This window comes from Apodemus sylvaticus, chromosome 6, assembly GCF_947179515.1.
Source record: "Apodemus sylvaticus chromosome 6, mApoSyl1.1, whole genome shotgun sequence".
In the NCBI taxonomy this organism is placed as follows: domain Eukaryota; kingdom Metazoa; phylum Chordata; class Mammalia; order Rodentia; family Muridae; genus Apodemus; species Apodemus sylvaticus.
In genome coordinates this window covers 49,173,857-49,195,210 of record NC_067477.1, presented here as the reverse complement: position 1 = coordinate 49,195,210, position 21,354 = coordinate 49,173,857, and the positions used below count along the sequence as shown (strand labels likewise).

At 42.2% G+C, this 21,354-nt stretch overlaps 3 protein-coding genes across 6 annotated transcripts in view; 2 read left to right on the top strand and 1 right to left on the bottom strand.

The window, feature by feature from the left end:
- Positions 1-506, top strand: part of Mnat1 (MNAT1 component of CDK activating kinase) — a 127,279-nt gene extending 126,773 nt beyond the window's left edge. The window contains exon 8 of the mRNA XM_052185674.1: positions 64-506. Within this exon, the coding sequence (XP_052041634.1) occupies positions 64-184 (121 nt within the window). The 3' untranslated portion in view covers positions 185-506. The remainder of the gene's footprint in view (positions 1-63) is intronic.
- Positions 507-5,778: 5,272 nt separating this feature from the next.
- On the bottom strand, positions 5,779-12,589 carry Trmt5 (tRNA methyltransferase 5). 3 transcript variants are annotated; one of them, XM_052185669.1, is made up of 5 exons: positions 12,474-12,589; positions 10,199-10,830; positions 8,204-8,328; positions 6,616-7,252; positions 5,779-6,242 (listed from the first exon to the last, which is right to left on the bottom strand). In XM_052185669.1, exons 1-5 carry the CDS (start codon positions 12,476-12,478, stop codon positions 6,160-6,162), a joined length of 1,482 nt encoding a protein of 493 aa, XP_052041629.1. In that variant the 5' UTR covers positions 12,479-12,589; the 3' UTR covers positions 5,779-6,159. The 3 variants fall into 3 exon arrangements, with proteins under 3 accessions (XP_052041629.1, XP_052041630.1, XP_052041631.1); XM_052185670.1 differs by having other exon boundaries at positions 12,415-12,482; XM_052185671.1 differs by lacking the exon at positions 12,474-12,589 and adding an exon at positions 12,261-12,387.
- Positions 12,590-12,591: 2 nt separating this feature from the next.
- The window catches only part of Slc38a6 (solute carrier family 38 member 6), a 58,864-nt gene continuing 50,101 nt past the window's right edge, over positions 12,592-21,354 (top strand). For both annotated transcript variants that reach the window (XM_052185673.1, XM_052185672.1), the window contains exons 1-3: positions 12,592-12,821; positions 14,214-14,344; positions 17,489-17,562. In XM_052185673.1, coding sequence (XP_052041633.1) covers positions 12,714-12,821; positions 14,214-14,344; positions 17,489-17,562 — 313 coding nt within the window. In that variant the 5' untranslated portion in view covers positions 12,592-12,713. The remainder of the gene's footprint in view (positions 12,822-14,213; positions 14,345-17,488; positions 17,563-21,354) is intronic.

Here is a 21,354-nt window from a genome sequence, read left to right as displayed (position 1 = left end):
TTTGTAAAATGTCTCTGGCTTACATTTTTCACATCGATGCTGTACTTTTCTGTTTTCTTTCAGGTATTTAAACCACGTCCGGGCTGCATCTCCACAGGATCTTGCTGGCGGCTATACTTCTTCTCTTGCTTGTCACAGAGCGCTGCAGGATGCATTCAGTGGGCTGTTCTGGCAGCCCAGATAACCTGTATTTTCTCATTTGTAAGATCTGGATCTTGGCATCAAACCGAGGGGTTTGAAAGTAAAAAGATTTGTAAAATCCCAGGCCAGCAGCTGCATAGCTCACCACCGCTGCTGCTGGGCTCGGGTGTTTATTGCAGTCTGGACCAAGCTGAGAAATGTGTTGCACATAGATTCATGGAAGAGATTTATTTTTTACTTCTATTCTTCAGACAGGGATCGAAGCATTGAACCTCATCTGACAGGAAAGAAATAAATGATTTGTCTATGTATGGAGTTAACTTACACATTTCTTTTTTTTTAATAAAGCTTGATTTTATGGTACATTTTGTGGTTTTTTTTTTCCTTGTAATGTTTTTCTGGAACATATTTCCAAATGCCTTTTTGATAATAACATATAACATTCAGTGTTATTATCCAAGTCTATATTTTCCCCATAAAACTTATTTTTTTTCTAATGTCTTATTAATAGTGGTCCAGACAAGTGAATATGTTTCATCCTAACAGCAGGCTATGTCAAGAAAAGCCCGACCTGTGATGTGGCCCTTCCCTAGCAGTAAGAGTCTCGGGATTGATTTGAGCCGTGCAAAGTGAGGCAAACCTAATATGGTTCCCAGCTGTGAGCCACACTCATGATAAACCAGAGCACGGCATTAACCTGCTTTAATAGCAGATTCAAAGAAGTGAGCTAATAAAACTTAATACTTCAATGGCACCTTTCACTACTGATGTGAGCTCATTTTATGATGAGATGTTGAAACTGGAAATAAGTGAAATTTCTCTGAATAAATTATAGACTGATGTAGTTTTCCACCAAAACTCCAAGGGGTTTTCTGTGCTTGTGGTTTTGCTTGGTTGGGTGTGGGTTGGACAGATACATGAGCATCCCAGCCTGTGCGAGTCTGTCGCATGGGCCCTGGGTGTGGAACACAGGCTTTTCCAGGACACTCAAGGATTATCTATCAAATTGCTATCACAACAGATGCTAATTTTATGGGTGTAGAGTTAAATGAAGCAAGTCTTTGTTTACATTAGTGTTAATAGCCATAAGAAACAGCACCATCTTTACTGAGTGGGGATCCATTCCAGTGCATCTTGTGGGACCAAACTTCTTTACTAGAAGTCACAACACTTCTTACCTTTGATAAATGAGAAAACCAAGATGTTGAATAAGCCAAGATTATATATGTAAATTAGTAAAAAACTAGAATTAATCAAGTTACTTCTTTTTTTTTTTAAACTATCAACATTTTTTTATTATTCGATATAATTTATTTACATTTCAAATGATTTCCCCTTTTCTAGCCCCCCTCAAGTTACTTCTTATGCATGATGTATTCCTTATATTAGATTTTTGCTAATTACATAATAGTTTACATTTCTACATCCAATCTTTTTTATTATTAGATATTTTCTTTATTTACATTTCAAATGTTATCCCCTTTCCCAGTTTCCCTCTTTCTCCCCCAAACCTCTTATCCTATCATCCCTCCCACTGCTTCTATGAGGGTGTCTCCCCCCACCCCCCAACTTCTGCTTTCCAGCCCTGGATTCTCCTACACTGAGGCATCTATCAAGCCTTCATAGGACCAAGGACTTCTTTTCCCATTGATGTCTGACAAGACCATCCTCTGCTACATATGCAGCTAGAGCCATGTGTACTCCTTGGTTGGTGGCTTAGTCCCTAGGAGCTCTGGGGGGGGGGGGTCTGGTGGGTTGATATTGTTGTTCTTCCTATGGGGTTGCAAACCCCTTCAGCTCCTTCAGTCTTTTCTCTAACTGACCCTGTGCTCAGTCCAATGGTTGGCTATAAGTATCTGTCTCTGTATTTGTCAGACTCTGGCAGAGCCTCTCAGGAGACAGCCATATCAGGCTTCTGTCAGCATGCACTTCTTGGAATCCACAGTAGTGTCAGGGTTTGGTGACTGTGTATGGGATGAATCCCCAGGTGGGACAGTCTCTGGATGGCCTTTCCTTCAGTCTGTACTCTACACTTTGTCTCCATATTTGCTCCTATGAGTATTTTGTTCCCCTTTCTAAGAAGGACCAAAGCACCCACACTTTGGTCTTCCTTCTTCTTGAGCTTCATGTGGTCTGTGAATTTTATCCTGGGTATTTAGAGCTTTTAGGCTATTATCCACTTACCAGTCAATGTGTGTTCTTTTGTGTTTTGGTTACCTCACTTAGGATGATATTTTTTAGTTCCATCCTTTTGCCTAAGAATTTCATGAATTGTTTTTAATAGCTGAGTAGTACTCCATTATGTAAATGTACCACATTTTCTGTATCCATTCCTCTGTTGAAGGACATCTGGGTTCTTTTCAGCTTCTGGCTATTATAAATAAGGCTGCTATGAACATAGTGGAGCATGTGTTCTTGTTATATGTTAGAGAATCTTTTGGGCATATGCCCAGGAGTGGTATAGCTGGCTCCTCAGGTCCTATGTCCAATTTTCTGAGGAATCGCCAAACTGATTTCCAAAGTGGTTGTACCAGCTTGCAATCCCACCAGAAATGGTGGAGTATTCCTCTTTCTCCACATCTTCTTCAGCATCTGTTGTCACCTGAGTTTTTGATTGTAGCCATTCTGACTGGTGTGAGATAGAATCTCAGGGTTGTTTTGATTTGCATTTCCCTGATGACACTTTAGGTGTTTCTTGGCCATTCGATATACCTCAGTTAAAAATTCTTTGTTTAGCTTTGTACCCCATCTTTTAATAGGGTTATTTGATTCTCTGGAGTCTAACTTCTTTAGTTCTTTATATATATTGGATATTAGCCCTCTGTCGGAACTACATCCAGTCTTTAAATCTGATGAAGGAGTGGTGACAATGAGCCTACAGCTAGGGCTTTGCTGCACTCGTGTGCAGAAATCAATATACCTACAGTTCATGAACTAATTAATCAAACTCAAGCTTTGTTTTGCATCTGACTTAGAAATCTTTACCTGACTTGGTTAGATTAAATGAAATGGAGAAAGAACATGTCCGTGAAAAATGGGACTATTTTAACCCGAATCCTGTACTTCTTTTTCACGGTCTCAGTGATGTCCTCCTAGAGACTGAGAGTGTAAGGCCTTCATCTATGTAAGCATCTCCTCTGTACACTAGTGCAGAAATAGCTATTGTATGACTTTTGTGCCAGGCACTGTGCTTCATGCTTCCCTGTGTCTAATCCCTACAAACAATCCTGTTGTCTCCCCTGTACTAGCAGATAGAGAGAGGTGTACAGTAACTTCAAAGCATCAGAGCCAGGATTCAAACCCCAGTGGCAAGGCTTTAGAGGCCATGCTCCAGAGGTGACTTGGTAATCCCATTTCAAAAAGACCTCCAGGAAGTTTTACAGAGCAAGGGTCAAACCCTGTGGGATATAAATGATGTTCAATGGATGATCTCATTGATATCCTAAGAGTTCTCAAGTTCATTACATAGAAAATGACTTGCTTTAATCAAGTAATAATCATCTGGAGTACACACACACATCACAAAATGCACTGATGCTGGCCTTGAATCATGTGCCTCAGTAAGGGCCTCATCAGAGTTTTTTACTGGATTCATCAAAAATCCATGTCCTAGGAATCATCAGTTGAGGTTAGGGCAGTCCTCCATCAAAGAGGAGGGAGCAGCTCGGCATTTAGAAAAGCATGTAAGAATTCTGCTGTTATAATATGGTTTATATATTACACGACTATATGGAGACAGTTCCTATCACTTTATTTGAAGTAAATAACTATATCATTTGTGCCTCATAAACCTGTATCAGTGTATATTACTTGGGTTATTTCAGAACACATTGTGTATAAATGCTTTTAGATAGAAAGACAGGGCTTTAGCGCATCACTTCTTGTGCCTGTTGCTGTCTCACCACCATTTTCACTCACTGCCTCCCTGTGCTTGTCACCACTATCACTGATTGCCTTCACCAGTTTACATTTGCCTGCCAAGCTCCTGAAACTTGTAATCGGTGTTCTAGATCAGAGGTCACTTAGTAGATATTTTAGGCCTTTCAGGTCAAGTGACAAACTTAAGAGCGCTATGTGATACTTATAGCATGAGATTAAGCAACTTGCCATAATTGTATTGATAAAAGTCAAGATGTAATAAGCACAATTTTTATGGTAATATCTTTAATTGGAGTTCTGATTATTTAAGTCAAATTCCACCAAATATTGGTCTCAATCCATAAACATATCAAATATGATGGTTAGTTTTCATTGTTGTCAACTTGAACACCTAGAATCAATTCATGTAGGAAGAGTGTCAGTCTGGCTATTGAGTTGGCCTGTGGGCATGTCTGGAGGAAAGGAAGTCCCAGCCTGCTGTGGGCAGCACCATTGCTGACTAGGGGTCCTGAGCGAAGTGAAGCAATCAGGGTGAGTGTGAGCAAGTGTACCTATGCATTCATTTCTTTCTGCTCTGAAGAAGGATGTGCCAGCTAGTTCCTGCCCTTCTCTTCACAGAGATGGCATGTTCTCAAGGTGTTAGCTGAAATAAACCCTTCTCCCAGAAGTTGCTCTCTGCCATAGCAATGGAGTGAAACTAGAACATTAACCAAGGATAGTCATAACTTGGAGGACATTTAAAAATGTATTTTAATTCTTTGAGAAATTCATATAATACATCTTGATCATATTTACCTCATTACTCTTCCCAGACCCATCCACCCCAGCCTCCTCAGCCCTCCCAAGCCCACCCCATCCAGTTTGTGTTAGCCCTATATTCCTGTGTGGAATCATCCCCTGGAGTGTGGCTGACATACCGGGGCTTATCCTTTAAAGGCCACCTTCTCCCAGAAGCCACCGATGTCAATAGCTCCTTTGCTAGGGGTGGGAGCTCATGCTACCCTGTGTCTTAGAGTGTTTACTAGCTTTATCTTGTATAAGCAACCACACATGCCATGAGTTTAGAAGTGCAGTGGCCCTGTCATTTTCAGAGCATTTTCTGAAACTCTAGTCCCTTCTGATCTCTGGCTCTTAAAATCCTGCTCCCTCTTCTTTGATGGTTCCTGAGCTTTGTAGGGGTGGCAATGGTGGCGATGGTACTGATGTCCTCTTTATGGTTGAGCACTGGGTATGAGGTTCTGCCTTAGTCACCATCCATTACACAAGAAACTTTTGTGCTATCTGAGAGCTGTGAGTATAGAGATGGTAATTTAGAGGACTTGCTGTCTGTTTAACAGAACAAGAATAGGTTTACCCTTGATACCTGTGAGTTCCCTAACTGGTTCTTAGCCAGATACATAGTGCTAGACAAGCTTTTTCCTCCTGTGAGTGTATCTTATCAACCTGCTCATTATTGTTCACTTCTGATTAAAATTTTGACATTCCTCCTGCACCTACAACAGCCTATGCCGCATCTTCTGGTGCTACATTAAGCTAGTCAGCAGGGAGGAAGCTTCTTGCTATCAGCTAGATTTCTCCATGTCTTAAGACAAAATTAGGTAGTATCTCTAGCAATAGGGTCTTATCATTAAGTTCTGGTCAGCAAAGGCAAAAGCCTCTTTTTTAGGAGTCTCTAGTATCCCTGTGATCAACAACTTGAGGAGTTGATCACAGTCCCACACCTGGTACTGTGGGTTTTTTTTTGTTTGTTTGTTTGTGTTTTGTTTTGTTTTGCTTTCCTGGCTTCTGGGAGGTGTAGGAAGGCATTTTTAAGAGGATTAGATTATTTTCCTCATATCTGTCATTAGAGAGTACATGAATAGGTTTTATTGGTGGAAATTCCAACAGCTGGGAGGCTGAAGCAGGAGGAGAGAGTTCCAAGCCCTGAGTTACACAGATCCTGCCACAAAAAATGATAAAGAAAAACCAGTCTATATACTGTACAAGTTCATCTTATTTCAGTTTACTTTGGTAATGTTCCAATTATAAGAGCAAATCATAAGGGCTTAATAACAAATATATGAGTATCAAAGTTTATAATATGCTACATATTATACCTCTTTACATAAAGTCTACTGGGAGATGGAGAAAATTTTCAAACTAAGAATCTGATGTGATCTGTGGTTCTCCTGAGGAGGGATCACCTGTCTTCTGCCGTTTGAGAGGTGGCTCTTGGTCATTCTCTGCAACAAATTCAGAAAACCTATTTTAGAGCATTTTTAACAGTTGCATACATGTTTTTAGAAAAGATTTTAAGATTTGTTTTTATTCATTCAACTTAATAATATTGCTATGGATTTATTGTTTTAACAAAACAAGTGTTCTATTCAACTAAACCACATACTTTGCTAAAAGTTCAAATATTCTAAACTAAATGGCAAGGGGGGTCACAAACAAAATGCCTGTAACTAGTTTAATCTCTCTATTTACAAATGTACACACCTGAGAACACACACACACATAACACACACACACACACACACACACACAAACACCCCACAACTCACAAGCTATATTAAGGGTAGTAGACTCTACATTTCATTGTGAAGAACTCACGTAGCCTGTAGAGTGTAGCAGCAGGGATCTGGAAGGTGATACACAGCATTTCCTTGTTAGGGGCTACATTCCTCACAAGGTGAACTGAGCTACTGGCCTCCACAGAAACGCCCAGCACAGCTTCCGCCCGCTGAAGAACATCCTTAGCAGGATCACTCTCTTTGGAGAAGCAGTAACAGTGCACTGTGGGGAGGAGCTCCGGGCTGCATGGCTGCCCATCCAAAAGTGACCTGAAAACACTGAGAAACTCTATGGCCTTAGCTGGCAAGTTCATGACAATGTGGACAGAGGGTTTTGCTTCAGTTGACAGTCCTAGCCGAAGCATTAACTCTTCCCTGACTGGCCCTTGGAGGAAGTCTTTTCCATCCATGTTGAAGGCTTTCACTTTCTGGTCAACTTTATTCAGTTTACAATTGTGCAACAGCCATTTATGGGACTCAGGATTGAGATCATTGGCAAACACTGTACAGTTTTTCCTTGCTGCTGGAATGGCAAAGGGCCCAACCCCAGCAAAAACATCAAATAAGACATCTCCAGGGTTGAGAAGTTCAGTGATCCGGCCATGTTCAGTAGAGAGACGAGGATTCCAGTAGACTTTAGAGAAATCAAACTCGTACGTGTGGTTGTTTTCCCGAACCTAAAATTGGGTTTCATGTTTTTAGTTAATTTTATTGGATTTAAAGTCTATCCACTGAAACTGGATAAGTTATGTACACATGAGAGCATATGTGTATCATAGGTGCAAATAACTTAAAACACATTTTGATTAGAATCCTGGTGTTTATACCATTTCTGGGTCCAGTAAGTATCTCGTATTCACCTTTTTCCATGAGAAAAGTCAGCTCTCCAAATTCAAATTGTTGTTCATATTCTAAAGGGTCTTAAAGCTGATTCCTATTCACATAAGGAATTTTGCAGAAAGGCTTTATGCCACCATGTAGAGAAAGTAAATAACAGGACAGTCTGAACCCTTCCTACACAAGCAAATGGCCCTCCAGAGCATGCGGGTTGCAAAAGGGAGACAAATCGAAGCATCGTTAGAATTTGAAATACTCTGTTTTGAGACAATTACTAAAATTTTGCACATTTCATGTCTATAAATTAGACATATCCCTCATTTTATGAACAAAGAATCAAAGACCAGACAGTTCCTAACTTATACAAATCTGATGCATCTTTCTTTTGTTTCCTGGGGCCTTAATTTCACTTAGGTATGTCTCTCTCCTCTGACCAAGCAGGATGCTCAGGCCAGTGCTGGAAACGTTCTTAAGTGTCTGTCCCTGAGAGTGCCCCAGGAACAACCTGGCAGGTGAAGTGTCTCAAGAACATTCTGCACTCTGCTCCATGGCTTGTTCTGTCACTTAACTGTCCATGGGCAATTTATTTCAATACATAGAGAGCTAAAAACTGTTGAATAAAGGATTGTTCCAGTGTATCATTTTAGCAGAATTCAACCAAATCCCCTTACTCTCTCTGTGAGCATCGAAGTTGCTCAGTCACACACTACATGTTGTACTATGGATATGTACTGCCCTGGATCTAAGCATCCGTCCTGCTGTTCACCTGGCGTTGGGAAACAGAGCAGTACCTTGGTCAGCATAGTCTCCTCGCCACACAGCACTTCCATTTGGAAATTCCGGTAAGTATTGTCAATGTTGCTGGTTTTATTTACTGCTGAGGTGATTCCTGGGTTTTTGTCAACCATAACTTGGCCTAAAAGGTGAAAATTCATGATTGTTTGTAAAATTAAAACTAAAAATATTTAATTAACATAAATGAATTACATTTTCTTTTGGTTTACAAATAAAAACTGTACTTGTTATGTGTAATTCTACCCACAATTCTAAAATTAAAGTACATACAGAAAATTTATGGATACCTTTAAAAAAAATATTTTGAGGACCTGTGGTCTAATTTTTTCCTCATTTTCCTTAAACATAACTCAAATAAAAGCAAAAGGGTCGACCATAAGAAACTGACAATGAAATGAGAAGCTGTGAAGACCCTGACATCAAATGGCCCCAGAAACACTAAAAAGCAAAGAAAGCCATAATCTTGTCCTGCTGGCTTCACACCGAGGTTTCTTTTGCTGTGGGTCTGAAGCAAATGCCTATAATTTAGAAATGTGTATCAGTAAACAATGCTTATAGCCAAGGAGATGCAGGTTCTTCAGAGGCTGACCTAAAGTAAAAATGTTCTTCTACTTAAATTAACCTTTTAGTCAAACACTTATCATAGAAGAAAGGCTACAAAGACAATAATATACATCAGAAATGACTTCCTGTTACAACCTTTAATAAGTGTATCTTTTGTCAACACTTGGAAATTTTATAGAGGTCTATGTTCTTATTTCATAAAGAATTCGTTAAGTTAGTAAAATGAACTGAATATAAATTTGCCGAAATACACTTAGATTATCAGAATTCAGAATATGTAAAATAATCAATGGTTACCTTATTGTGTTCTGCTTATCATATCTGAACTCAATTAAAACTTTCTGAAGCTATGAACCCCTTCCCCCAACTCCTCCCAGATGCACCTGCCTTCCTTACCCACCCAATTTTGTGTCCCACCCGTCAAATCCCGTTTGTGCAGCCCATATACTCATGGATAGGTTGCCTTTCACTAACTTCTAAATAAACATATAAACAAAACAGAAATATAAAAGTTAGTCTTAAATCAAACTTTAAAACATTGGAAACAATTCTATAATTCCACAGGAAAGCCTTAGGACTTTGGACTTACTTGATAAGCCCGTTGAGCTATTTCTCCAGGCAGAAATGTTTCACTTTTAACTGTTACACACCACCACCATTTTATGAGAAACAAAGTTTTGAATTAGGGTAGGCAGGTATTATATGAAGCCCACATGTGACCCTGAGCAGAGTCCCTACTGTACAGCATTATGTCTTTTGTCATAAGCAGAATGGCATTATCAAGTCTAAACAATACAAGATACTGAATGCAATATTTTAAAGCTGGGAATAATTCCCACACATTTTAAAAATTACTGTATTAAAAAGAGTAACCTACAGAATGCATGTACAACAAGTATTTATATAAAATGTGATTTTGATTATCCTTCTATCCAAAGAATAAAGGTTGTGGGTTTCCCTGGAGCTACAATCGTAGGGTGTACATAGCAGTTCCTAAAAGGCTAGGAGCACTTTAAAAAACTTCAAATTAAAGTGCTTAACATAAAGAAGAAGCTTAATTAGCTAAATTACTAGCTAAGTCACTAGCATTGTATGTTTGACTTGAAAACACCAAATTTCAAAACCTTGTACTGACCATTGTCCCAAAGGCCTAATGGCCTTTTGGACCAAAATTATTTTGTTCAATATAACAAAGAGGTGTGTGTATGTATGTGTGTAGAAGCCCAAAAGTCTCTGCTAACACTGTGACTACAAAGAAGATATTCCAAAATGCTTTTCAAAAAGGGGGAAGGTGCTTTTGATTTGGTTTCAAATAAAAACTAAACTACCCTGCTTCTTTAAGTTAGCATTTTAAAATAAAAAAATTAACACTAAAATTAGAATGTCATTTTTTTTCTAGACTCTGAATCTGACTATAATCCACCTACCAATTAAACGCTTGAAGGGCAGCTGATGGTCTCGGAGGTTCAAGTGTGCGATGTGTCCAACCCTGCTGAACCCAGAGGTCACATCTTGGCCCTCAGGAAGCACAGCTCTCAAAACTTCTTCTGATTTAAAGTTTTCATATGTTAGCTCCAAGTTGTACTGGGATAACTGTGGGCTGACATCAAGTTCTTTTAAAACAGCAAGTTCTGCTTTGTCAAAGGAATCAGCGGTGAGCATCCTGTAGGGATCCAACATGATAAGCCTACTGTCTTCATCCTTGGGGTCCTCAATCACTCGCTTTATGCCTGGGCGCTGCAGGGCCACTCTCCTGAGGGCTCGCATTAACCTGTTGACTATTTCTTTCCTTGCTTTAAGCACGGGGATGGACACTGTCTTTTTAAAAGCTGTTCTATCAAGTTCTGTCATTCCTCGAACAACAGGGGGTGGTGAAAATAATTCACTATCTCTCAGGCTTGCTTCTATTTCTGGCATGGTTGAGAATCCTTGTCTTTGACCCAAGAAAAAAACAGTAGGTGCTTTCCTGAGTCTCAGTACCAGTGTAAATAACAATCTTGACTCACTGCATTCCGCTTGCAGAAGTCTTCTTGACAATCCAAATGGCTTCCATAAGATTCTAGAGAAAATAACCAAAAACCACCATCAAGTTTCATGTAAGCACATTCACAATGGCTTTTGAGAATGAAAATATAAATTCTCTTTCAAGTCATCTGCCAAGTGCTGCCAAAAGGTTTGGATGGTAAGGGAGGGCAGTCTCTCTTGCAGGTCAATATGATCATTGTCCCTTGTAAACAATACATTTGCATCTTCAGTCTACAGAAAAATTAGTGGTCTAGCAGCCTCCTATACCCAAAGAACTCCACTCACAATTCTCTACAGAACAAACCTAGAATAGGAAGTATGAAAATTGAGGAAAGGGGAATCTCTAAATGAAATGATCAAATATATGATGCCACCAATGGCAAGATTTACTAGGATATTCTTAGAAGATTTTTGTTACTGTTTTTCAAGTCAGGGTTTCTCTGAATAGCCCTGGCTGTCCTGGAACGCACTCTGTAGACCAGGCTGGCAGTGAGCTCAGAAATCCACCTGCCCCTGCCTCTCAAGTGCTGGGAGTAAAGGTGTGCATCACCACCGCCCAGCACTCTTAGGAGATCTTATTCTTACGAGCTGTTGTATCAGAAGCTGTGTTATGAAATGTGTAAGCTAAAGGGTAGGTTAAACACTCTAAGTGGCTCAGCAAGGCTGAAAAGTCCACTAAGATCTTAAAATGTAGCTCACTGGTAGGAAGCTTGCCTAGCACGTATGAGGTCCTGGGGTCATTTCCAGCATCACATAATATCAGGCATAGTGGTGCCTACCTGTAATCTCAGCATAAGAAAACAGGAGGATTAGTTCAAGGCCAGCCTGGGCTGCATTTGAGACCAGATCTCAGAAAACAAAAACCTTGGTTAAGAATGACCTTAAAGCTGGGGATACAGCTTAGCTGAAAGCACCTCCAAGCAAATCCGTGGGCTTTCAGCACTACAGAACCTGGACAAGGTGGTGCAGGCACTCAGAAACAGATCAGAAGTTAAGGTCATTCTCCAGGCTAGTTTTGATATATGACATGTGTCCCTTCTCACATCACATGACCTTAATATACTGTTAGGACGCCTTTCATACTGTACTACCATATGCCAGGCCTATAACTAAAATTTTCAGTATTTTGATAACAGGGCTTTACTGCATTGTTTGAAGCACAATACTAGTGATTCACTTCATCTTTTAAAATACCAAGTAAATGGTAAAGGATCCTGTTACCGAACCCTATAATATAAAACAATAAAGGTTAGATTAACAGTAGTACTTAATGAACTAGCACTGAGTGCTAGTTTACTGACACTGTAAATGAGGAGTCCGTTTTCCATTTGTAAAATGTGGATAAAAACCAGGAAAAGATTCTTGTGGTACTGGGAACCTAATCCTGGGCATTACTCATGCCAGGCAATCCTTCTGCCACTGAGCTACACGAGCCCTCACCACGCGTTTGACCAGCCCCCTTACCAAGGGCTCCAGCCTTGGCTTAGCGGCCGGTGGACAAAGAGATAAATGGCCGAGTGGCCTTTTTGCACTCCTTGGACAAGAAAGGAAAGCACGGGTCCCGCTGCAGTACCGTCGTGCCTTTTGCATCTCCCGGGACACTACGGGCCCCTCTCACCAGCTGCACGTTTCCAGGTCCAGCGTCAGCCGAGACCGGTTTAAGACCCGAACCCTCACCTCATGCTCTGGTGCAGCTCGGAAATGGGTCGTCGGAGGATGGTGACGTCATCACCGTTGGCCGCGAAGGCAGCGTACAGTCGGACCCTGTGGAGTCGCACCTTTCTTCCGGGCCGCGATTTGCTACGGGAGCCGGGAAGGGCCAGTCCTGTAGCTCCGCCTCTGAAGCCGCTCAGCCCGGGCGCTTGGGGATAGGGGAAGCGGCTTGCTGATTTTCTTGGCAGTCGATCGCGGAGCACCATGCAGGCGTTCCGGGGCAGTATCCAAGCCGAGCCAGGCTGGTATGTCTCTGCCCAGCAGCCGGAGGAGGCGGTGGCGGCAGAAGAGTGGAGTCCGTTGCTAAGCAACGTAAGTGGGCTTAGCTGGCTGAGCAGGGCTACTGCGCTTCGGCATCCTCCAGAGCTTGCAAGAAGAGCCTTGGACTGGAGGGGGACTGACCCTGAGGTTGGCCCCGAACCATTGACCCAATGTGGCAGTAGCATGGAGCACCCAATCAGTAGTGAGAGGCTTGGAGATGAGCTACGGTTTTGTGACTCACCGCTGTTTTGTCTTTGTCGCCTGTTTCCTCTAGCCTTGTGAGGTCTTTTCTGGCTTTAATAATGGGGCCAAGGGAAAGGTGAACTATAGGCACTTTAATACAAAAGTCCCTGTAAGTGAAGACGGGGAGAGATCTCTCTGGTAATGTGCACATAGCTCGTCCTTAACCTAAAGCCAGTGTAGTAGGCTGTGTGTGCCCCGAGGGTCCGCACCCTCTTCGATCGTGAATGTCCAGCCCAGGGCCTTGGGCATGCTAGAAAAGCGCCCTAATTTAGAGCTGCTTTCCAGTCCTGGCAAAACTGCGCTTTTTATGAGTCCCTGGACTGTAACAGCTGATGATTTCACTTGTGTTGTCCCTGTATGCTATCCCTGATCATCCACCTTGCTGGAGGACTTAATTCAGTAGGTATATAAATAAAGGTTAGTTTTGCGGTCCTAGTACTTGGGGAGGAAGAGTTCTAGACAGAAGTTCCATGCTGACTCAAGGATTCTTGAGGAAGCACGTGAGCTGAGGCCTGTTTCTTCACTTGGTCTCCACCCTGAGTTTACCCTATCTTGATCTGTTAAGGCCATGGTTCCTATTGAATCCCGCTGGGCCCTGTACAGAAGGATGCAGTTTTCCTGGAAGACAACTTCCTCCCGTTGCACCAATAAGTCAAAAAGAAGGGAAAGGAACAAATGATGTATAAAAATTGCTTTCTCTTAGTGTGATAACAACTATGTCAGCAACTTGGGAAGGGAAGGGTTTATTTCATCTTACAGCTACCGTCCATCTTGAAGGGAAGTCAGGGCAGGAATCTGGAGCCCGAAAGTGAAATGGAGGTCATGGAGGAAATAATGACTTGCCCCTCGTAGCTTGCTCAGTTTGCGTTCCTTCATCCCCAGGAAGGCCTGTTCAGTGATGCCACCAACTAAGAACCGGCTGTGTCTTTTCACATCAATCAGCAAGACCTTCCCCACCCCCAGGCTTGCCCACAGGCCAGTCTCTTTAGGGCATTCTCCCAATTGAGATACTCTCTTCTCAAACGACTCTAGCCTGTGTTACGTGGACAAAAGAACTAGACACTTCCTGGTTAATTAGTGTTCGCACAAATCCTCAAGTTCTACAAACGTCGAACTGGCACCATAATGTGTCTGTGATGTCTCAACACACTTTAACTTCCTTCTTCAGACATTTAAAGTACTTAAATGGTGTGTTTACAGGAACCTCGAAGACAAGCATCCCCGGGTGCTTCGTTTGGTCTCTCAGTCTTTAATGTGATGAACGCCATCATGGGAAGCGGCATTCTTGGCTTGGCTTATGTGATGGCTAATACGGGTATCCTTGGATTTAGGTGAGGCACGTTTCCATCTTAATAAGGAATTTTGATTCCAGAAGTTACTGGTCTACAATTTCTAGTTGGATTATTTCTGAGGTTTCAGGGCTGTTTTGTTCTCCCTGTGCCTAACTAGTCTGTGGTTTGGAGGGATGCTACATACAGTCCTGCATTGCTTGAGGGGACGGGCATTCTTGAGGAAACACCATGAAGGGAACCCATGGCTCTAAGAAAGCATGGACTTTATTTGAAACAGCACCTGCAAAGTTGACTCTGGTGTAAGAATCAGGACCTGTTGGCTTTTAGGGTACAAAAAAGAAAGGGAAGGCCACTGACAATTTTCCCTTTTGGCCAGATGGTTGCTAGGGGAAGCTTTGGAGATAAGGTAAGTGGTTAGGAGGTCATGTGACAGATAAGCACCTTTCCTGGTCAGCCATTACTGGGGTCCATAGGGCACAGAGGGTAAGGATCTAGAAAAACAAGTTACTTTATTTTAAGGAATTGTTATTATTTAACCAAAAAGGGTGTGTTTGTGGGGTGGGGGGGTGGGGGGGGTAGGGGGGTGCCAAATGGAGTAGACTTGGCTAATCATTCAGAAGTGTGGTACAATGCTGTTTTGTTTTTGGGTGGTCCTTGTAGAGTATACTTAAACAAACCTGGATGGTGAAGCCTTCCGCACATTTATACAGGATAGCCTGTTGATCCTAGGCTAAAAATCACCTAATATTGTGTATTCTATTTGCTAGTTTAGAAAATGCTATAGCAGTTGTAATGAAATGGTATTTGTTTATCAACACATACAAAAGATTCGATGAAAGAAGAAACCTGTTCCTGGATTGAATGTGGTGCTGAGAGGGACTGGAGTAGTTTTAAGGGCCTTCTGTTTCAATTTTTTTTTTTAACTCTTTGATTCTTGTTATAATAGCCTAAGGAACAGACACATCATATACCATATAAAACTTTTCTTTCTTTATGTCCTTATTCTATAAGCTTTTAAAATTTAATCTGCTCTTATTTTCGTATTTTCCTTTTCTAACTTTTTCTTTAAACTAAGACATGGCCCAGGAGCCAGGGTCACTGACATCAGTTTACACATCTTGCTCCTGGGGGGAGGTGTTTAGGGAGCAGGACACAGCTGAAGCCACATTGCCTGTGACAACAAAGCCTTTTCTGAGGTCCCTGAGGGGACTGGTCCTGGTAGTTGGGAGGTAGGAACAGGAAGGTCAGGAATGCAGTCTTCCTCAGCCATCCAAGTTCAAATGAGACCCTGCTTCGAAAGACAAACAATCCAATAGCAACAACGATAAAAAAGTGTGCCCTAAAATCATGATTTTAAAAAATACAGTATGATAGTATAATAAATACAGGAACCAAGGATTGCATTATAGATTCTTAGTGGATATTCAGTATTACAGGTAAAAGCATGTGTTGCACTTCGTATGACTGTCGGTGCAGTAGTCTGCCTTCCCAGCTTCACCGTGAACATGAGTAATGTGTTCCCTATGACATGAGGATGGCATGTTGTCTCTAAGACTTCATTGTTAACCCAGATATCATTTACAGTACAGGGCTGATGTTGACTTTTATAAAACTGTGGCTAATTAAAAAAATGATCTATTTATAATTTTAAAAAGTCTCTTCATATTCAAGCTTATTTGTGTCAGATTGGCCAGTGTGAATCACGGCTTATCAGTCATTCAAGTTAAAAGCAGTTTTTTAAGTGCAAATAAAATATCCTTCTCCTATCTTCGGCTGTTAAATAAGACCTCTTTAACGTCTGGGGCCCGGCATTCAGTTTTGTGCCTGTTTTCAAGAGCTGGTTATGGGCCAGTGTCTTAGTACTGCTTTATTGTTGTGATTACACACTGTGACCGAGGCGGCTTAGAGAAGAAAGCATTTAACCGGGGGCTTGCTTACAGAGTCCGAGGGTGAGCACTGTCATGCTGGGGAGTGTGGCAGGCTGCAGGCAGGCAGGCATGGCACTGGAGCAGTAGCCGAGAGCTCACATTCCTGACCCATGTGCAGGAGGCACTGAACAAGACATACCTCCTAACCCTTCCTGACTTGGTCCCCAGCTGCTAGTCAGGAATTCAGTGAGCCTGGTTTTGTATTTTGCAAGTCCAGCTCTGCTCTCAGGCATGAAATCCTTTAGAACCAGATCTCTGAGCATCTAGCACCAGGTCCTGGTGCTTGTTTAGTCAGTAGAAGCCATCTTAAAATGCAACGTCTCACTTCAGTTTCTTCCTTTTTTCCCCAAATGTCTTAATAAGCAAAACCAATTTTAAGTAACCCACTTTGTTTCATTGTGGGATGTGCTTACAGGCTCAGCAATTTTAAAACGATGCAACATGTTAGATGCAACCCATCATAATCAGAGAGCTCCCCCCCCCCCCACACACACACACACACAAAGCTCTCTGAGAAAGTCACATTTTATATGCTGGAGTTTCCTGTGCAGGTGTGTATGACTGACAGTGGGCCTGCTGTAGCAATCAAATGTCCCTTTTGGTGTTGTCAGACTGTAATTTTGTGAGGTCTCTGATGTCGGTTTCCTGACTGCTCGTTACTTACCAGTCAGTATGAAGTGATTCACAGAGGATTTCGATGCCTTTGCTGTGGTGCGCTGGGGACATGGGCTTTGTTAGGAGCCTGCCATGTTGGCATCTTCCTGAGAATAAGCAGATATTATTCATGCTGTTTATTTTCACAGTGTTTACACGGGCTTTTAGATTGTGTTGTTTAGGGGGTTGAGCTAGAGAGAAGTGTATGCTCCCAGAGCCCAGGAATCGTCAGCTTGATATTACAGGTAAAGCCATGGTTAAAGGGTCTGCATCACTGGACGGGGAAGGAGTAGGGGAAATGGGGCAAGAGGAAGTCAGTGAGACTTAGAACAGGGAAAATTAGTCAGTAAAGGGGAATACTTAAATCACTGAGTGCTGAACTGCAGTCAGCAGACAGTGCAAAGTGAGGAATTTGTGTTTTAAGTGAAGTATATTTCTTTCTGGGTTCTCTTTTTGTTTTAAAAGCACTTCATTTTGACTTAAGCACAACTTGGTGAATACCAAACAGTGATTTCTTTAATGTCTGTAGTTCTACTACTCAGAAGAAAGATCTTGAAAAAGCAAGGTTGGGGGAACGTAACTGTGTTCTTTCACATTTCAGTTTCCTGCTGCTCTCAGTCGCTCTCCTGGCTTCTTACTCAGTCCATCTCCTGCTGGCTCTGTGCGTCCACACAGGTGAGTGACACACCACGGGGTCTCACTGGACCCTGTCTCCTGTTTGTGCTTGCACAAGAAGTGACTGTCTCCAATCTGATGTGTGAGAGTCAGGGGATAGCCCTGTGAAGGCACGTGTATTTAGCAAGCATAAACAAGCCCCGGCTTGGAACTTCCGCACTGCACGTGCCCCTAAGAGTCTCATTTCCATATCTCATACACGGTGTGGTGATTGGTTTTGTCTTCTTGTGCTAAGGACAAAAGCTGCCATTTTTCATTCGTTTGCTTGTTTATTTTTCGAGACAGAGTTTCTCTGTGTAGCCCTAGCTGTAGGAACTTGCTGTGTAGATCAGGCTGGTCTCTGACCCATCTGCCTGCCTCTGCCTCCTGAGTGGTGGAATCCAAGGTGTGAGCCACCACCACCCACCTCCCAGAGAAAGCTGGCGTCTTTATCACCTGCCCTCTCTTACCTTTTCTTACCTTTGAATTACATCTGTGTTGCAGTCCAACACAAGCTTCATCTCTGCACGCAGCGCTCCTCTGTCCTCACTGATCTTATGGCTTTCAGACTCTCAGAAGCAGCACACATGCACCAAATAGATTTTTTAATAGATTTTTAATAGATTTTTTGGATTATTCTAGGCCCAAACAAATGAGAACCGTGGAGGTATTGTTTTGAGATTTTGAGACTCTTGAGATCAGAGTTCTAAAACAACCATTCTGCTTTATTTTCCTTGTCTGTGCTTCAGAAATGCCAACTTTGTTATTGTTGTTGTTTAATGAACAGATTTAGTAACAAATCAACTATGCAAAACCACCTTAGGATCCTGAGGTCAGAGCTGCAGCTCCCACCTGTGGGTGGGTTTGACTGGCAAGCTTACCAATGCATGCCTCTGCCTTCAGGGCAAATGTGCAAAAAAACCAACCAACCAACCAACTAAGCAAACAAACAAAAAGCAGAAGACAGTATAAGGTGGCCGTTATAAGAGCTGTGGTGAATTCTTGAATAATAATAATAATACCGGTAGATAGCATTTGAAATCCAGGAATTTCAGTTGCACAATTTCCCTTCTTCACATGGAAAGGTTCTTTAAATAAGGATACTTCTTCTAGCATTGCAATAGATTCTTTTGATGCATGCTGTTAAAAGATTAAGACTTTAGTCAACTGTGCAGCAGTCAGTTTAGTTACTTGGGAATAGTATTTAAATTTATAGAATTTTAAATGCATTATTAATTGTATCCTTCAGATCATTCAACCTTAATATTCTGACACTGTTGTTAACTATGGGGCACACTAAGTGAAAACATCTCTTTCTCTTTCCTTTTCCTCTTCTCTTCTCTGTAGCTTGCTTGGGTCCTGAACTAATCTCTCCAAGGTTCTCCATTCCCACTGCTGCCCTGTCTACACTGATTGCTCGGTCCCTGTAAGGCACCCAGCGGAGGTAGGCTCTCTCGTGGGCTCCTGTGACACTGCAGAATGGTGCGTGCTTATTTCCTGCTCTGTTGGTTGACTACTGTAAAGGGGTACTATGTTCAAGTTAGAATCACTGGTCAGAAAAAAAGAGTTAAAGTCTTTATAAAAGATAATGTCATTTTTGTTTTGTTTGTTTGGTTTTTGTCTAGAGATACAAGGTGACGAGAGAACTTCATGTTTGTAAAAGGAAAGGATCTTCTCACATGAAATTGTCTGACTTGAAATCTTAAGCAGCATTGTGGTTGGTCTGTAGGGCTGTGTCTAGAGAACTGGGGAGGCGTGTCAAGGGGCCATATGCCCTGGCCTTGCTTTGTTGACTGTGCAATGGTCTTAACAACACTTTCCTCCTAGGATTGTTCAGAGACTAAAGCAAAATCATGAATATAAGATGTCAGATCTGTGATGAGTTGTGAGCTCTCTTTGGGAAAGAATCTCAAAGAACGGCACGGTCTTAACACGTGATGTAATCTCAGAAGCGCTGGCTGCTGGTCATTCTGTGGAAACATGCTCTGGGATTGCAACAGTTGCCCTACCTCCTCTGGCTTCCACATCACCATCAGCACATGGGACCGAGTGTTTGGGGGCATTATACTGCTTCTTGCTCCTCCTCCCCACTGCGCAGTGTCACTGCACACTGCATCATCCACATTGTGAGCGTTCAGAGCCACTGGTTTAAAGATAGTGCAGTATATATCTCACGTCAGTAACTTTAGGAATCTCGTTTATCTTCCATTCCCCAGAGTCCGACCCATGGGTTCACTCTCTATTCTATGGCCTCATCTTTTACTGTTTTCCAACTCCCCAAACCTCAGATCATGGTGCATAGCACTGGAGCAGCACATGAGAACTTAAATCCTCATCTGTAGGCAGCAGGAAGGAAGAAGGCTAGAAGGGGCTTGGTGTGAGCTTTTGTCACCTAGTGACTTGCCTTCTCCAACAAGGCCACACCCCTTAATATTTTCCAAAGAATTTCACCAACTGGAGACTAAACATTCAAATAATGAGCCTATGGGGGCATTCTCATTCCAACTCGAGTGGTACCCCTGGTTGGTCTAAAAAGAAACATATTTACTTATTTATTTACTTATGGATGCTTTGTTGCGTGTATGTCTGCATACCAGAAGACACTGGATCATAAACTGTGGTATGGTTGCTGGGAATTGAACTCAGAACCTCTGGAAGAATAGCCAGTGCTCTTAAATGCTGAGCCATCTCTTCAGACAAGCCTGAACTTCCTATGTAGCCCTGGCTGGCCTCTTATTGACAAAGTTCCACCTGCTTCTAAGTGTTGAGATTAAAGGCATGCCCAAAGTTCCACCTGCTTCCTAAGTGTTGAGATTAAAGGCATGCCCAACCCCGCCCGGCTCCCAGGCACTTTCTTATGTGCTGTGAAAACCCAAGCCTCTTTAAGAACAACATTTATTAAGTTGATTGTGAGCTCAGCAGTGTCATAAGAGATCCACATGTATAACCTTCTAACAACTGCATCAGCTAGATTTTTGTCTTCTGTGTTAGAGGCTGACAAAAGGAAACAGTAAAAGATGGAAGTGGTTTCCTCCAGGCTGCATAGACATTTGGTTGGTTAGTACTAATCTTGCATGTCATAGCCCCAAGTCATTCATAGTCAGTGCAATTTCCCACCATGCAAACCTTGAAGCTGACTTTCTGGAGGAAGTGAAAGGAAACTGCACTTGACTCTGAGTCACCATTCTGGAGGTCTCACTCAAGTATGACTGCGCAGGCTGAGGAAGAGGCCCATTGACAGGACGCTGGCGTGGCCGGCTCCTCTCACAGAGTCTGGAGGATGCTTTGTATAGAATTTGTTCTGCTCAAAATAAGATACCTCCAGCTCCAAATAACTGGGGGGGGGGGGGGAAGGGGGAGCGAGGGGAACTTTCAAAAAAGTCATGGCTTCTTCCTGTGACTAAGCCTGTCAGTCGTAAGTCAGAGCTTCCATTTACTCTCTGAGTGCCTCACAGTTTGTCAACAGATAGCTAAGTGGTGCGAGACAGTTCAGAGAAGGATTTGTGCTAAAACAACCACAAAAGAAATACAGAAACAACAGTGAAATGCCTTTGTAAATATATGTAAATGACAGCTCCAGAACAGATGCTGGGAAGGCTGGGGACAAGAGGAACTGGCTTCTCAGCTGTCCTGGAAGGAGACCGGCAGGCCTTTGTTATTGTTTATTCTAACAAAACTGTACTAGTACCACAGAGTCTGGTAGGACTATTTCTCTTGGCATTTATCCAAAAACTTAGGACTATACAAAACTTGTATACATGATGTTTATAGCAGTTTTATTTATAACTTGCCAAATTTAGGGAGTGCCCAAAT

Bases quoted from the DNA above. Each gene is read 5' to 3' on its own strand.
- Trmt5 (XM_052185669.1), bottom strand. The intron at 8,329-10,198 runs GTAGGTGGATTA...TTCACCTTTTAG, and splicing joins GCCCTTCAAGCGTTTAATTG to GCCAAGTTATGGTTGACAAA. The intron at 6,243-6,615 runs GTGAGTTCTTCA...AATTTGTTGCAG, and splicing joins TGCTACACTCTACAGGCTAC to AGAATGACCAAGAGCCACCT.